Here is a 16,187-nt window from a genome sequence, read left to right as displayed (position 1 = left end):
CTCTTTGTGCCGCAAATAAATAAATAAATAAATAATGTTCCTGACTCGAACTATTAGCCTAATGAAGTCAAGGCAGTTGCAACCCTTAAACGTGAATTACACGGCAGGAAAGCCTGTTGTTTAACCAGTTTGACGCTGAATTTCTTTTTTTCTCTTCCCCCCTTCCCTTCCCCCCCCCCCCCCCCCCCGCCCTTCTTGAAAAGCAAGCGAGGAAACTGAGTTAAACGTATGGATTCCTATTGTTAAGAAGTATGGTTGCTTTCATTTCACTGGGTCCTCAGGTGGAATTAAGGCTACTCCCCTCCTCTCCTTTCCTCCCCTGCAATGCAGACATGACCTAAAGATGAACTGAGTTTGCCTAGTGGCAGTGTTCACTTCAGTTGAAATGAATGTTGTCAGTGCTTTCATACATGTTAATTGAGATTGTTTGCAGTGTTAACCAGAGGAGTGCCTCAAACCAGCTAAAACTGTGTGCAACGGTTATTCTACAGAGCTGGGATTTGGTGACATACAGACATACAGCTGTGCAGTAAGTCTTGCTGGCTCATGTTTTCTACGCTTACACTTGTTTTTCCCTCTTTCTGTCATGAAGGTTACCATCAAGGGTATCGAAAGAGAGCTCATCTGCCCAGCATGCAAGGAACTATTTACCCATCCACTCATCCTTCCTTGCCAGCACAATGTCTGTCACAAATGTGTGAAAGAAATACTCTTTGCATTTGAAGACTCTTTTGCTGATGGAGGCTCTGAATCCTCTAATCAGAGTAGCCCTCGAATTAAAGCCTCTTCTTCCAGCTTGGACAGAATTGACAGGATTAGTAGATCAGGTACGTATCAGAATTTTTGTGCGTTTTCCTAATTTTATGTATTCGACTACTTGAGCTGAATGGTATCTGCATTGGTAAAATGTCTTCTCAGTACTCCTGACACAGTTAAAGAGATGACTTAGGGATAGTGCAAGTGTTGTTCATTCTGCGGCAAGAACAATGGGAATATTTTTAAGGACAATGCACTTTATTTCCTATGTAATAGATTTGTCTTTGTGGCATCCTGTAAATCTTTGTAACCATTGTGTTTGTTTATTCTTGTATTTCAGTTACGTTGAGATGCAATAGCATGTTCAATAGCCTTGAGGTGTAGATTTCAGCAATTTTATTGCCTGTCAGTAGTACTGTTGAGGTGGTTCTCTCAGGTTTTGGCCAGCCTAAATTCAGTAGTTCTGACTTCCTTCTGAACCTCTGCAGACTTCCCAAATAATAGTTTTGTCCTACCCATTTCATTATGCTTACAATAAATAATTTTCCATAGATGATGGTCATCGTCTGCAGAATTGGAGGACAGATGACCGTAAGAAGACTGCGCTAACCGTCTCTTTCAGTGTGGTCTGCCTGAACCTTTAAGGAGCACTTAGCTGCAGGACTCCTCATGCTCTTTGTGATATCACTCTAGAAAGATTCTTATAGCTGTCTGTGTAGTCTACAGATGAGTTGATCTACTTTTACACAGATACATCAAAAGTACTTTGTGCATGTTATATTTCTTTGAAGACACCTCATCTTGGCTTTTAGGCTTCCTTCTGACATAATTACCCACTTTAAAACCACAGTCCGCAGTGCTCTGGAAGAGTCACCCACAAGACAAACACTAAAGCTGTATCTTGCATTTCATATGTTGCTAACGTTCATCCTCCCCTTCCCAGTTTTCAAAGCTCAAATGTTTTATCTGCCCTGCTTCTTTTAAACAACTCCTGAGTTGTTAGAACTGGTACTCTTTCAAATCAGTTTGATAAGCGAATGCTGTGTTTGCTGTACCTTGGCTGGTTGAGGCTTACATGGTTTGAGGGAATCCCCAAACCAAATGGCTAGTTATTTTCATTACAGTGCTGTTTTCTCGATATGGGGTGCACAGCTCCACAGTCACTGCTTAGCTCTACATACGTACACTGCAGCTGCTTTCTAAGCCCTCTCTAACTGCAGTGTTACGTGAAGTTTGAATGAAAAGAGCCCACTGGTGACTGCATTCTCCCAAATCCAAGTTGATTTTTTCCTCGGTAAGCATAACATTCTGGCATGGACTGAAGTGGTCACCGGTTTCTGCTGCACCTGTCCGCTTTATGTTCTTACAATGTGGACACCGGAGCACCAGGTTGGGTGCCTGGGGAGCGGTGGACGCACTGTGGGCGACCTGATCTCCCTGTGAAAACTGTGGCTTGCGAAGTGTGGGAGTGTCAGAGAGGCGGCATGTGGGGAGCAGGCCCCCCAAGCTGCCTTCAGCAGCGTAAGCAAGGAGGTAATCCTTTATCTCCCATCAAAAGCTGCCCTCCAGCTTGCTCTCCCGTCAGGCAGTAGCAATAGTGATCTAGGATGATGTAGCCCACACGCGGTGCCGTGGCACAGTCCGCCCTGTGCACGGAGGAGGCAGAGCTCCCTTGGGACCCTGACATTTAGTTACTACTACATTTGTAGAGTTCGGTTCGCAGTGCTGCCATAGTTGTTGGCTGCCCTTCTCGCAAGGTTTAGCGTTACTGCTTCATTATGCCCTTAACGACAGGGCAAGAAAGACCCGTTCTTGGTACTCCTGAGATACATGCATGCAAGTTGTTGCAAGGGCTGTAATCTTTAAATCCACAGTAGTCTGCCACCATCCCAGCAAACTGATGGGAAGTTATGTGTGTTATCTCCTCATCTGACCTGCTAGTAGAGGGGGATGAATGCTTTCCTAAAGACTTCATCCCTGTTTGATGAGCAGCAAGATAGTGTTGAGACTTGGAAATAATGGGTTTCCCCCCGCTTCTCCCCAAAGAGCGTTGGGCAGATGCACATCACAGGAGAATTATCATCTCAGTTCAAATGTGCAAAATGAAAAGCATAAGGAAATGGGAGCTTTAAACAATGCATTTGGACATTCAGGTTATACTGTCTTTGCTCCTAATGTTACAGGTGTTACAGCTCCATTGCTTAGTGGGGTGTGAGATTTGCTCTCAGATGTTTGATACCAGTAATGTTCAACCAGCTTGCAACTTACATTTGTGCAATTCTCGTCTTGCATCTGAAGTACCCATACTGTGCATTACCTTGCCTAATTCGTTTTGTGATCCTTAGGGATTCCTTAGGGGAATTTGTAACAGAACAGCTCCATAAGAGAGAAAACGTACAAGAAAACATCCAAAGTGGGGCCTCACATGTATAACAGAAAACCACTAGAATTTCTGGTAGGCATGTGCAGGGCACGTCACTGTCAAGACATTATTGTTATATTTGAAAATGTGTATGACACCTTCCTCCTGCTGTGGGTTTTTTTCTTTTTTTTCACTTAAGGAATCCCTGCTATCTCCATGAGGAGTATCATCTATTTAAAATTATTTTGGCATTTAAATTCTTGAGATGCCAGAAGGAGTGGTCCACATTCTGTATTTGTTGTGCACGCACAGCTTGCATTTACAAATACAATTTATCTTAATGTGAAACTGGTAGAACTCTTTATTTTTCAGTTGAAATGCAGTGCGTGTGCTTCTTAAAATCTCGTGTTGGTTTAAAAAAACCTCACTGTTTATGTTGTATATAAAATAATTTTTGATTTAAAAAGTTATGTTCCATATAAAATGAAAACAAAAGGTATTTCTTATTGCTAATCCATTTTCTGTAATGTTAGTGTAATTACAATGTTGGTGTAATTAGAGTAAAGCATGTAATGTGGTTATGTTGGCACTTGTGCAACACTGACGGATGATGCAGAAACTGAATGTTTGAAATATCTCCCCCCCCATCTTTTCTTTCTCCCTTTTTCTGTTCTGCTTAAATACTACAGTTGTTTCATGTGCTAGGAAATTAAACATTCTTGCCTTTCAGCCACAGGAGAGAAATCAGTTGATGCTTTTCATTTGAACCATTGTAAACCAATGGTATATCTCATTTTTTGATTTCTAAACAGCTTTCTGTTCATTGTTCGCAGCCTCACAGAGGAGGTCTTTTGGGTGGAGAGGTAGAAATGCTTCACTTCTTGTATTGGCTAGAGATAGTCTAGCATTTAGATCTCGATTTAAATATTGTTGGTTAGCATATAGCTTTTTGTCAGTGGTCAAGTCCACAAAACGGCTTTTGCAGTGAGCAAAGTACAGCAAAGGACTTCTGTAAGGAAAGCTTTTCATTCTGTTTAACACTGACTTAAAGGTCAACTGGACTGGAATTCAGTTAAGGGTTGGATTATATTTTTTTTCTTGTGTCTATGCATGACTGAACATACATTCATGGGCGCAAAAACGCATGTTCTCTCTTCCCTTTAAAACAAAAACCCAACAGTCACCCCCCCACCCTGTGCTTTTTAATTTTCAAGAGTTTACATGCTCAAGTTTCAGTAAAAGTGCTGTCTTACTGGTAGTGAATTGTAATTATTAGATGGATCTTTGTAACATTTAGAGGTCATGGTTGGCCATCGCTTTTAAATGGAAGGTAATACCAGTTCTTCATTGTGTCTCAGCCCGCTTAATTTGATAAAGAAACAGACTGAAATTTACACCATGTTAATCTAAGTAGGTAGTTCTGGATCTGGCAACTTAGCATGGCACGTAAATGTATGAGGAAAACTAAATATTTTAAATTGATATACTAGTAATGTTTGGCGTGCTGAGAGACACAGTCAGGTTGAAGGATAGCCAGTGTCTCTTTGTTTTAAGTACACCTAATTTCCAAAACTGAGCTAGTCTGTGCATCTCAGCCACTGTGTGGGTTTTTTTAACATAAATACTTCTTTTTTTGATGTGATGCTCTGTCAAAAACTGAAAAAAAACCCAAAGCTCCATATTGCCATAATATTGGCAGGCACGTGAGCAATCCATAGAAATATTGTGTCCATCAAGAAAGACATGAACTGAGTTAAACACAAATCTGAATTTCACACTCAGTGGAGGACAAAGCAGCTAATCGGAAGGGGAAGTTTAAATTGCCTCAGTTGAAGACTGAAAGTGTCATAAAACAAAGATACTGTAGGACACTGTCAGAGCTCGTGGAAAGCTGTCTTTATCTGCTCTTTTTGCAGAAAGCACCCTTGATTTGGGGAAGATTAAAGTATCTGAAAATAACATTTGCAGCTACGGGCTTCTGTCATGTTTTTTTTCTTTTCTTTTTTCCTAAAAATCTGTCCAAAAGCTTTAACTGAGTTTGGGGGAGTGGCAATATACATTTATATATTTTTTAAAACTTTTATGAGAATCCAGTTGACTTTTAAAATCTTTATTTTTTTAAACTCTCACACATTTAACTTCCATGTCTTCCATAACCATAGAATTCTGGTGATACTGTTTACTTGGAAAACACAATTTTATCCTTAAGATGTCTTATCCCTTTGCAAACCATCAGCTGCATGTTGGGCTTTTCAACATTTTAAGTGTTGGTAGCTGTCCTTGGGAAGAGAACATTTAAACATTGTTTTTAAAAGACATACTTAAGATTGCTCTTTGACTTGAGTCTTTGCAATCTGTATCCTAATATTTGTGAGTTTGGAGTCTGAGCATGAGCATATATTGTGCTAACTTTTTAGTTACTGATTGAGGTATTCATTGCAAGTGGAGCAGTCTGTTTACAAACCACAGTGGAAAATTTCTTGTGATGATTCCTAATATTTCACAAAATATATACTTGTTTGTTGTAAACCAGGTTGTCAAAGTGTAAAGAGAATATGGGGAAAACCTAAGTTTCTCTGAGCCGCACATCTAATATGACCACAAAATCCATGGGTTTTGCTGCTCTGTTTTTTTGTTGGGTATCAGCAGAATTCAGTTTTAGCAAACTGAACATGAGACAGTTTGGAAGGATAGGGCTCCAAGTAATTTATCACTTCACAATGCTTTCTTTTTAAAATACAAATGTAGAAATCCTGTAAGTAGAAAACAGACTAATTCTTACTGCATGTTAATATTTTAACACTCGCTAGGCAAAAAGAGAATGTTTCCATATTCTAAGTATTGAGGTGGCAGAACACGCTAAGAAGCTTAGCAAGTAAACTTCCAGGGTTTAAAACAAGGGAAAAAAAACAGCCCTAGGCTCTTAGAGTACTGGCTGTGAAAAGGGATGAGACATCTGAAGGTGCGCAGGACTTCCTTGATGCTGGATTGCTTTCCGTAAGCAGAGTGTCACCAGTCTTCGCCAAGCATGGCTTGTGATGACGGTCTGGTTTCGGTCCACCACGGGCAGAATGAAAGGCCTCCATTGGGATGCAGCTGAACTCACCTTTGAGTTAAACAAACACCCACATTTGAGCCGCTTGGGCCAGACTTCAAAAGCATGCTACCGGATATGAATTTCAGATTGTATTGTTAAACTTGACCACTGCACCATCTTCTTTTTCTTGTTATCTTGCTTTGTTATTGCTTGGTCTCTGCTATAGCGTACTGCTATATGTAGGCAGTCCCTGTACATATGACACTGTATCATTATTTTCTTAGTTTTAGCAAATGTAAGTACTCCAGATCCCTTTCTGTAGCTATTGACTGCATGGCACTGCATGCAAAATCATCTTTTTGTTTAGGCCATTGTAGAAGTCTGTGTAGAAGATCTCTCTGTGTTCCTGTGTGCAGTGCTAGCTTGGAGCATACATTGGAAATACAGTTTGTGTTTCACTGCTGTTGCTGTGCATTGCATGTGTGTGTTGCTGTGTATGCCAAGTTACAGGTACTGAAGGACGTGCAGTTTGGGTAATTAATTCTCTTCAAGTAAGTACTAAAAAAAATAAAATAAGAAAAAAAAAATCTCTGCTTCCCTTAGCCAGAGAGTTGTATACTGGTGCTTGTGTCACCCATACTGTTCTGTAAATGCAGTCCAGTTGTTCTGCACAAAACCTACAGAAAGGCATGACACCAGCTGAATTTGAGACTGCCAGCTTGTACACACTTACTCATGCTCTGGTTGTGGCTTCTTAGCTGACAGTCATGCATAACTACCACGGGGCACATTTCAAAGATTTTTAAAGGAACTAATTCCTTATGGGAGTGTGTGTTTGTTTTTTTTAAAGAGGCTGGAAAGGGCATGATAGGAAGGGAGGTTCTGGATTGTTGGGTGAAGCAGCCACAGGAGAGTGGCACAAGGCAAATGTCTTTTGGATACCATCAAAGGACACTTCAAAAAGAAATGAAGCATCAACATTTCTGATGGGAAGATACTGATTAGATACAGATGAGAACAAATTTCCCTTTCTGAGGAAGAACCACTTTCAACACTAAGAATTCAGCTTAAGTCATACCTCCATTTACAAATTTGTTAGTTATACCAACATGCAGTCCTCTCAAAGGGTTTTTAAAACCGTGCTGCAGCTACAGAGGAGGTTTTTTGTTTCTTTGTAAGGGGAAGCTGAGAGCATAGATGTTAAGCCTAAACACTGGCTTAGCCTGCTTCAGAAATACATGTAGGACTGCTTTTTGATAGTTGTGTCCTGTGGATTAATGAGTGAGACATGGGGATGCACTCCCTGTTTGGTAGCTTCAGGAACGTTACCCTGTAAATAGCTTTTGGATCTGTGTGAGCCATCCCCTTGAAAAGGCTCCAGAGGGTCCTTAGGCGTGCGGCTTTACTTGAGCCTTTGATCACTGTATTTTGGAAACGAGGGGAAATCTGGCTGAGATTTCATACTGGTAATATCTACTTCTCTTGTTTTCCTCTTTTTTTTTTTATGATGCCAGACAAATTTGACTCAGCCAAAGCAAACTTCAGGGAGCTCGAAGTTGGCTATATTTGTCTGGGGATAACTAGTCTCACTCTGGGAATAAGCATCTTTCACTTCAATATGTTACAAAGCTGTTGCTCTCTATATGGGCAGCCAGTTAGCCTAAACCCAATTGGTTTCTGGAAGGTTTTGTGTTTAGTATTTTGAAAGGCTGCAGCTTGAGTGCATCCAAAACTAGGTGAAGATAGGATTGGAACAGCTAAATTCATCTTACTATAGAATTAAGTTTTAGAGTAGCAGTTTGTAATGTCCCCTGGACTCAGACATTACACTACCTTGTCATGGCAAATGTATTCTCTTTGGCTTGGCAGACTGCATATGAATTGGTATTGTACTTGTTTGGACGATGTGCTACGATAGTTTGGAATTGGTTCATAAATTCCTGTGCTTCTCTCTTTAAAATCTAAACCTCTTCTGTTTATGCTCCTCCTAAATCAGGATTTGGTGTCTACACAGGCAGAAAACGCAATTCACTGACTCCTAGATCAAGTCTATTTCCTTGTCCGGGTTGCCAGCGGGATATTGATCTCGGAGAACGTGGCATCAATGGGTTATTTCGCAACTTTACTTTGGAAACCATTGTGGAAAGATACAGACAGGCAGCCAGGGCAGCTATCGCTATTATGTGCGATTTCTGCAAACCTCCACCTCAAGAGTCCACAAAGAGCTGCATGGACTGCAGTGCAAGCTATTGCAATGAATGTTTCAAAATACACCATCCTTGGGGAACTGTGAAAGCCCAGCATGAGTATGTAGGACCAACCACCAACTTCAGACCCAAGGTAAGTATACTGTATCTTACAGAATTTGGGTTGCAGCATTCGCATATAGCTTCAGACATACCTGTGCAAGGGTAGTTGCTTTTTAGGACCATTGTTGCTTTATTGACTATTGCTGTTGTTTATTGAGTGAACCGTAAGCTTTTGTTATTTTTGATGCTGAAATGATTGTTGTTGAAGAGGACTTTAAGAACATATTTGAAGGGGACCCTAAAAATAAGGGGATTTTTACTTTGGGGAATGGATTGTGTTATTTGTGATTTGGGTCTTCTTTTTCATTTTTTGGTAAGACTTAATGATCTTGGACATGTAGAATGGCAGTGCTTTTCTCTAAAAGTCAGGTCAAGGAGGATGCCCGTGTGCAGTAAACTTAAAAAACCCAATACAACTTTCGGACTTTCCCCCCGCCCTCTCGAGGCAGGTTCTCTTTGGATGTTTTGTGCCTGAACTTGATGTGTCACAAAGCATCTTCTTTCCCTCCTCCTTCCTTGCATCTAGCAATAGCAAAAGGTGGAGTTCAGGTCTCCGTTGTTACTACACCCTGTTATTTTTTTAGCTATAGCAGAAGAGAAAAATGTAATGGCAAGTTTTCTACTTTACACACTGCTGCTGCTGCTGCTGCTCCTGCGTTCAGACAAAACAGAGCGATTGCAAAGGGCTGTTACCTTTGTTTCTCCTGCTAAGCGTGGTGCACAACATGGCAGTGCCTTACTGAATTTCACTAACATGACGGGAGGAATTGTCACAGCTGTCATCTCTCTAACAAAGGACCACAATAGGTCTTAATGTCCCAGCACTTGCCGCGTGCGTGTGGCTGGTGACCTCGCTGGAGGTCCCACAGATACTGGAAATGCTGATGTTCAAGGAGTCCTGATTAATTTTGATTAAATTAAGTAGATTTGATTAATGTGCAATGCATAAGAAGCTCATGACTGGTGATGTACCCTTTTTCTGAGGCTGGAAAAATTTGAGCTTCAAAAGTTAGCGAGCTGGCAGATAGTGAACATCCAGAACTCCACTTAGTGCCGTTTTTCTTGGGTCTAACATATTTATTCCACTTAAGAACAAGTGTGCTTGATGTGCTTTAAAATGCACTAGCACACAGCTATCTTTGTGAAATGTCCCTTTATTGGATAAATAAGTAAGGTAAAAGTTTACATGCTATCTTCCAGTTCTTCATCTAAAATGCTGTACAGCTCCTTAAAATCTTTGCTTCTAGGGTATCTAAACCCTCACTGCTGCCATGTTGCTATTAAAAAATACCAAAGGCATCCTGTGATCCTTATGTAGTCTTAAAGGTACCGTATGTTGTTATACTACAAGCAGACTGAATTTGGGTTTAAAAGTCAGTAGATGAATTCTGTTGAAGCAGAGCAAAAGGGGGAGAAGTGGTTTAGATCATCCTGACCTTGATGTATCAAGTGTGTGCGCGTGTGTGAGATTTAGCTTTTTTAAATTGTATGTGAAGACAGATGTACTGTTTAAAAAAAGAAAAAAAAAAAAGGGAAAACCTTAGTAGTTAAATCAACTATAGATACACCTACTTTGTAGAAAAACTTCCCAACAACAGTAAACTGATCTTTATTGTGCTCTTACAGAGACTTTTTGAAGACTGTTCGAGCTTAATGTAAAGAAAGAAAACCGCATTTTTAATTGCACTGCATTGTTAAGACCTGAACTGAATGCATGGAGAGTTTGCTGGTCTCCTATACAGTGTTCCCAGTCATCGCTTTTAATTTACAACCAGACTGGAGAGCACTTTGTAACGTGTGGTTGGGATGGGAGAAGCACATACTGGGCTGATTGTTCTTGAATTTTGGGAGAACTAGACAAGGTAATCTGCTGACCTCTTCTGCCTCTAGCTTGCAGGCTGTAATTCTTGCTTATGTGAGGAGATGAATATATGTGGACAGTGCACTGCTGTGGAAAAATTACTTCCACAGACTAACAGCATGACTGCCATTTTTGGAGATGTCTGGCACAGCTGATTTTCCTTAAAGTCTTTTTTTTTTTTTAAAAAATCCAGCAGTCAATGACAATGGGATAGCTTATCGCATATTCTGCTTAATGACAGTCTTATGTACCAAGGCGCTAGTAAGACTGGTGTCTTTGGCCTTCTCACCATAGCCTAAGACAACATTTGGGGCTTGAGAGTTGGTTTTGGAGATGGCCTGCAATTTTATCTTAGTGTGTCCATATTGATGCTACTCACAATTTTCTATTTTTGTGCCCTTTTCTGTCCTTTTTTTTGTGTGTGTGTATTAAAATATGGTACTTTTAAAGCTTGACTGTTGGCACTACTGTCTTGTTCTTCTTGACATGAAACTGAAAAGCTTTCTCACGAGCTCTTCTTTGGTAACATGGAGTAGACGGACCCAAATGTTGTCTTTCAGTGCTCTGGAACGAGGCAAAGGATGTTTGTTTTTTAACACACCTCCCCCCGCTTTATCTGTTGCTTGAGCTTGGAGTTGAGCAGCACTTTTTTTCCTCTTTGAGCAGTTATTTCAGTATGTTCAGTTTTTGAAAGATGATTTTTAGCGAACATCAGCTTTTTCGCAATGGTGTTTAAGCTGATACTGGAATTAGTGCTCAGCATGAACAATTTGTAATTGGAGTCAGACAGAAATATGGAAACACTGAAGCCTTTTGTCCTTAAACTGACTGTGACTGGTGGTGGCGGCTGCATTTCGTTTGTTGCTCCAAGAGCAATGGCTATGTGGCTGATCCGAGTCTAGCTTAGACTGAAATCATTACAGTATTACGTCAACTCTTGCTTTAAGACACAGTTCATAGCCTTTTCAAGAGACAGCTGAGATGCTGGCATGGACACGGTTAAATTTAATAGGGTAGGTGTGCTATATATTGCATTTACAGCTCTGAACAGGAGTGTAGGGGGCTTGAGGCATGCAAACAACTTCAGGGATTAGCAAGAAGGTTGATTGCAGTATGGAGGCTACGTGATGTGTACACAGATATTGCTACAGGTTTACTCACTGTAAACCTGGTGAAACTGTGTGTGTTCATCTGCTGGTTTTCACTGGCATGGACAAATGTAAAAGGCAGAAGGTAAACTGAATATAAAAAATCCACTGATGGAATCAGACACTGCTGTGGGATGATTGAGAGTTTTGATGGTTTGTGGAGCACCTCAGTTTTTGGAAGTACACTTGCATGCTCTCTGCTCTCTTTTTTCCCAGATTTTGATGTGTCCAGAACATGAAATGGAGAGAGTAAACATGTACTGTGAAATCTGCAGAAGGCCTGTTTGTCATCTTTGTAAACTGGGTGGAAGTCATGCAAACCATAGAGTAACAACCATGAACACTGCCTACAAAACCCTTAAGGTAAAAGTAAATAGGTAAAAGTAAATACTGTTGGACCTGGCCTTAAGAAGGGGAAGAGTAGTAACCTTCTGGTGTAAGGGTGGACTCCCTCGGGCAGGAAGCCAGGACCTGTGTGTGGAGGACACTGAATTAGTCATGAGGCATGCTGTTGTGCAACTTCTGTTAGCGTATATATTAGCGTGACATAGCGCATGTCTGAGAAACTAAACTACATTTTCTGTGAGGCTTGACACAGAACCCCTTAAAAGTGCTTCCACCTTATTTAGCCAACTGAAGAGCAGTACTGACCAATGCAGAAGGTTTAAGCAGTTGATACTTTACAATCTAGCTTTTACCCCTGGATGTTCAGGTAAGTGTCCTTGTGGCTTGGGTTAGCTGATACTTTAGAAGCACTAAAAATTTGCATCTGAAGTATCTTGGGATACTTGTATGTTTCTGAAGTTGCATAGCTGTTAATTCCCTAAGCACAGTACAACAGGGAAGACTTGCAAACATTGCTTTGTTATTAAAGAACGATTGCTGCTACCTCCTTCCTTCCTTTTCTTCCTCTCTTACTCATAGGAGAAAAAGAAAAGGAAAAAAAAAAAAAACAAACGACCAGACCAGCCTGCCTAGTGCTCTTTGGCCTCCTCGCCTGTGTGCAAGGCTTTTCCTGTAGGGCTGTTAACTCCTGCAACTAAGCAAGTGCAGAGACACTCAGAAGTTTGTGCTTTGAACCACTCGTTTTTCTAGCAAATCTTACTACAAATGAGTTAATAACTAACAAGGCTTTTCTGTAAGTTTTAGTAATGTCATGAAGCCTCATGTTCCTAACCTAAGAGAGGGTGACTCCTGTGGCTGGGGAGGAATGAGCCAGCTGAGGCTGTTACCTCTTGTCCTTAGAGGCTGAGCCCCCAGTCCTGCTCACAGCAGTGGCCTGATGTCCCTGGGCAGTCGTCGCCGGTCACCGAGCAGTTCTTCACAAGGTTGCTGTTCATAACTGGTGGCAGGCTGTTGTCTTTGTAACTAGACAAACTGAGCGCTAGCTGCATGAACTGCCTACGCTGGTTGTCAGTTTGGGTGGGATACCCATATTCTGCCCGTCTGCTGTTTTATTTTAACAGGAGAAGCTTTCAAAAGATATTGAGTACCTCATCAGTAAGGAGAGCCAGGTGAAAGCTCACATCACACAGCTGGATCTGCTGCTGAAAGAAACAGAAGTAAGAGTGGCTTGCGGGTTGTCTGGGGATGGCCTTTGCAGGGACACAGCAGGGACTTGGAACTGTTTTCAGTGAAGCATTTCAAATCCTTTCGTTTTTTTTAGTTAGCCAGTAAAACAATTTCTCTACAGTTTGTGTTAGTCCTGAATGACACACGGTAAGATCTAGTCCTGACAGTGTGGGAAATTTGGGCAACACACAGAGGGAAGTTAAGTTTTGGGTGCTGTTGTAAATTTAATTGAAATAAAGCTTATTTGATACCTTAACCAAAGAGAATTGGGTTAGACTTACAGCTCTTGTGTATTAATGGTGCTGCACAATTTACACTGCCTGTTTACCTTGAGGATGTTGCAGTAAGTCAGAATTAAGGGCAAAATGTTCCTGCAGAAGAGTCAGAACTGGGGGCCTGCTCACATACAGGCTGACAAATGTGATGACAGAAACTGCAGGAGCTCCTGGCCCTGCCCATATCTTGATACGGACTGTCTCCGTGCTTTCTAGTTCCTTTTATCCAGGTCACTAGTCAGAGGCGGCACTATGGCTCTGAGAGTGTATGTGAGAAACTGGGCTGGACCCCTGGTTCAGGGTGATTGGGGAAGGTGGAAGAGCACCTAGCACTTGGGCATGAAGACTTCAGAGGCTGACCTGCTTTTATAGTGCTTTTCCATGAGCTGTTTGGACAAATGTCCTGCATAACTCAAGATGTAATCAGAGGAATACTTTCTCGCTCTTCATTTTCTGTATTAAGATAGTAAATGCTTGGGTGCAGCGTTGATTGTATTTTCAGTGCTGAAGAGCGTAACAAAGCTCATTAGTCTTGTCTGTCAAGCGGATAACTAGATTGCTGTGATATCTTCAACAGCCTTAAGTATGTTTCTGTACACAGCCACAGTGCTGTGGAATCTATCTAAAATATCTTTTGTTCCCTCCTAGTGCAACAGTGAAAGAGCTAAAGAAGAAGCATCTCACAGTTTTGAGAAATTATATCACGTCCTGGAAGAGAAGAAATCTGCAGCTCTTAGGGCAATTGAAGCTTCTAAGAATTTAAGGCTGGAAAAATTGCAGACGCAAACAGAAGAATATCAAGGGCTCCTGGAAAATAATGGCCTTGTAGGATATGCTCAAGAAGTGCTTAAAGAAACTGATCCATCTTGTTTTGTTCAAACAGCAAAACAACTTCATGTCAGGTATCTTAACTATCTTCTGTTTGAGCTACAGGTACTGTTCCAGGATGTCTGGTCGGTCATATTCTTTTGACAGCTGCTAGCAAAGTACTGAACGCAGTACCTTGTATTGCAGAGGCTCAGGGATGGTCCTGGTAGAAATTACTATGCTACAGTGTGTGTTAAGAAACAGCACACAGGAGGGGCTCTGTCCTGCGACAAGGTGTAGCCATGTTCAGTAGGACTGCCGTGGAATGGTAGCCCATTCAGCTCACTGACACATTCCTTTGCTCAGAGATTGTATCGGCTATTTGCAAGTTAATCTAACAGGTCTCTTCTGGCTTTAAACCTTTTGATCTTAATAGTTGTTCTCCATTAGCGCTTCACACCTATTTTGTTCTTTGAACATAAGGCCCAAATTGTTAAAATGCTCTGCCAACTGAAGGATTACCTGTTTGTTATCTTTACACTGATGTACAAAAGGCCTTTAAATTTTGCATTTGAATTCTGTCTAGAGAGACAGAAATTCCTGGGAGACATCAGTAAGTACATGAAAACAGAACTTTTTTTAAAGCAAAAACTAGCATTTTTACTTTAAGGAATGCACACATGTAAATTTCCTCCTCTCTCTTCTGCCATGCCTCTGCTTCTGTGCTTTCAGAATCCAAAAAGCTACTGAATCTCTGAAGAGCTTCAGGCCAGCAGCTGAAACTACTTTTGAAGACTTTGTGGTGGACATAGCCAAGCAAGAAGAGATCCTTGGTGACTTATCCTTCCATTCCAATGGTAAATGGCGAGAGCATCAGGTCTTTCTCAAGTTACGGCTTTAAGGGCTTCTCTGGAAGGAAGCAAAACTTAGGCAGGGCTGCAGTTGCAGAACTTAGTCTTGTGCCTTGCGTTGTCCCTTCTGTCTCAGTAATCCACAAGGCATTACCTGGCAGCGATGCTAGCTTCAGCTTTGATAAAGGAAGCTAAGATGCCATCGCATTGAGTACCAGTTTGCATTGGCTTCCAAAATACTGTGGTTAAGTAATACTAGGTCTTCCTAGAAGCATTTTGTTGCATGACAGAAAAGAATAAGTTTTTATATGTTTTTTTTAGCTGCCAGCAAAAATAAATAATACCACTTTCAAAGTAAAAACAAAAAGGGATTTATTTAAGTGCATGAACAGAACCATCCTCATCTGCACTCTTCGAGTGAGTCAGATTTCACACACACACAGACACTGTGTTGTAGCCACTCAACAAAGGGCTAGTATGGTTAATTCTAAAACAATGTGTATCTAAATTTGAGGTGTTTTTCTCCTGAATCTCTGGCATTCTAGGTCTAGAAATACCAGAAATCAATGAAGAGCAGAGCAGAATGTACAACAAAGCTCTGATCAGTTGGGAATGCCCTGGGAAGACAGACTCAGCTGATATCTACGTTCTTGAGTATCGTAAGCTTAATAGAGAAGAGGAGAGCGTGACGTGGCAGGAGATCGAAGTTCGCAGCAAGAGCAAAGTCATATCTGATCTTGATGACGACAGCAGCTATGTCTTTAGAGTTCGAGGATATAAAGGGTCCATCTGTAGCCCTTGGAGCCGAGAAGTTATTTTGCGTACGCCTCCAGCTCCAGGTATTGGGTTTTCTTACGTCCACAAGGTGCTGAATCTGTGTCGGTCGTTGTTAAGAGCTGTAGGTGGTTTCCAGCACCTCCTAGACTTCTACTATACTGCAGCACCTCCTAGACTTCTGCTATACTGTTACTGTTTGCATAAATATTTAGAAGCACTGTTAACAAACACGTTAAATAGGTAGCATACGGAGGCTGTGTTAGCCTGCATGACGTTCTGGTAGCCTTTAAAAGTGAGAAATTCTAATGCCAGTGTGACTTAAAATGTAGTTTATAAGCACAGAAGGCCAAATACTTAACTAAGAGGAAATTTTTTGGGATACTGTTTTTCAGTTTTCAGTTTTCTTTTTGATGACAAATGTGGGTACAACAG

The 16,187-nt window shown here is 41.2% G+C and overlaps 1 protein-coding gene across 3 annotated transcripts in view; it reads left to right on the top strand.

Moving 5' to 3' along the window:
• The first annotated feature begins 586 nt into the window (after positions 1–586).
• The window catches only part of TRIM36 (tripartite motif containing 36), a 16,990-nt gene continuing 1,389 nt past the window's right edge, over positions 587–16,187 (top strand). Inside the window, exons 1-9 of one of the 3 annotated variants that reach the window (XM_009584111.1) lie at positions 602–827; positions 3,952–3,981; positions 8,170–8,495; positions 11,690–11,836; positions 12,940–13,035; positions 13,969–14,222; positions 14,860–14,984; positions 15,524–15,817; positions 16,148–16,187. The exon at positions 16,148–16,187 is cut by the window's right edge and continues 276 nt beyond it. In XM_009584111.1, the coding sequence (XP_009582406.1) occupies positions 8,337–8,495; positions 11,690–11,836; positions 12,940–13,035; positions 13,969–14,222; positions 14,860–14,984; positions 15,524–15,817; positions 16,148–16,187 (1,115 nt within the window). In that variant the 5' untranslated portion in view covers positions 602–827; positions 3,952–3,981; positions 8,170–8,336. Of the gene's footprint in view, positions 832–3,951; positions 3,982–8,169; positions 8,496–11,689; positions 11,837–12,939; positions 13,036–13,968; positions 14,223–14,859; positions 14,985–15,523; positions 15,818–16,147 lie in introns of all 3 variants that reach the window. The other 2 variants (XM_009584110.1, XM_009584112.1) reach the window with 2 other exon arrangements.

This window comes from Fulmarus glacialis, unplaced genomic scaffold, assembly GCF_000690835.1.
Source record: "Fulmarus glacialis isolate BGI_N327 unplaced genomic scaffold, ASM69083v1 scaffold9938, whole genome shotgun sequence".
Lineage (NCBI taxonomy): Eukaryota > Metazoa > Chordata > Aves > Procellariiformes > Procellariidae > Fulmarus > Fulmarus glacialis.
This window is presented reverse-complemented; position numbering and strand designations above follow the sequence as displayed.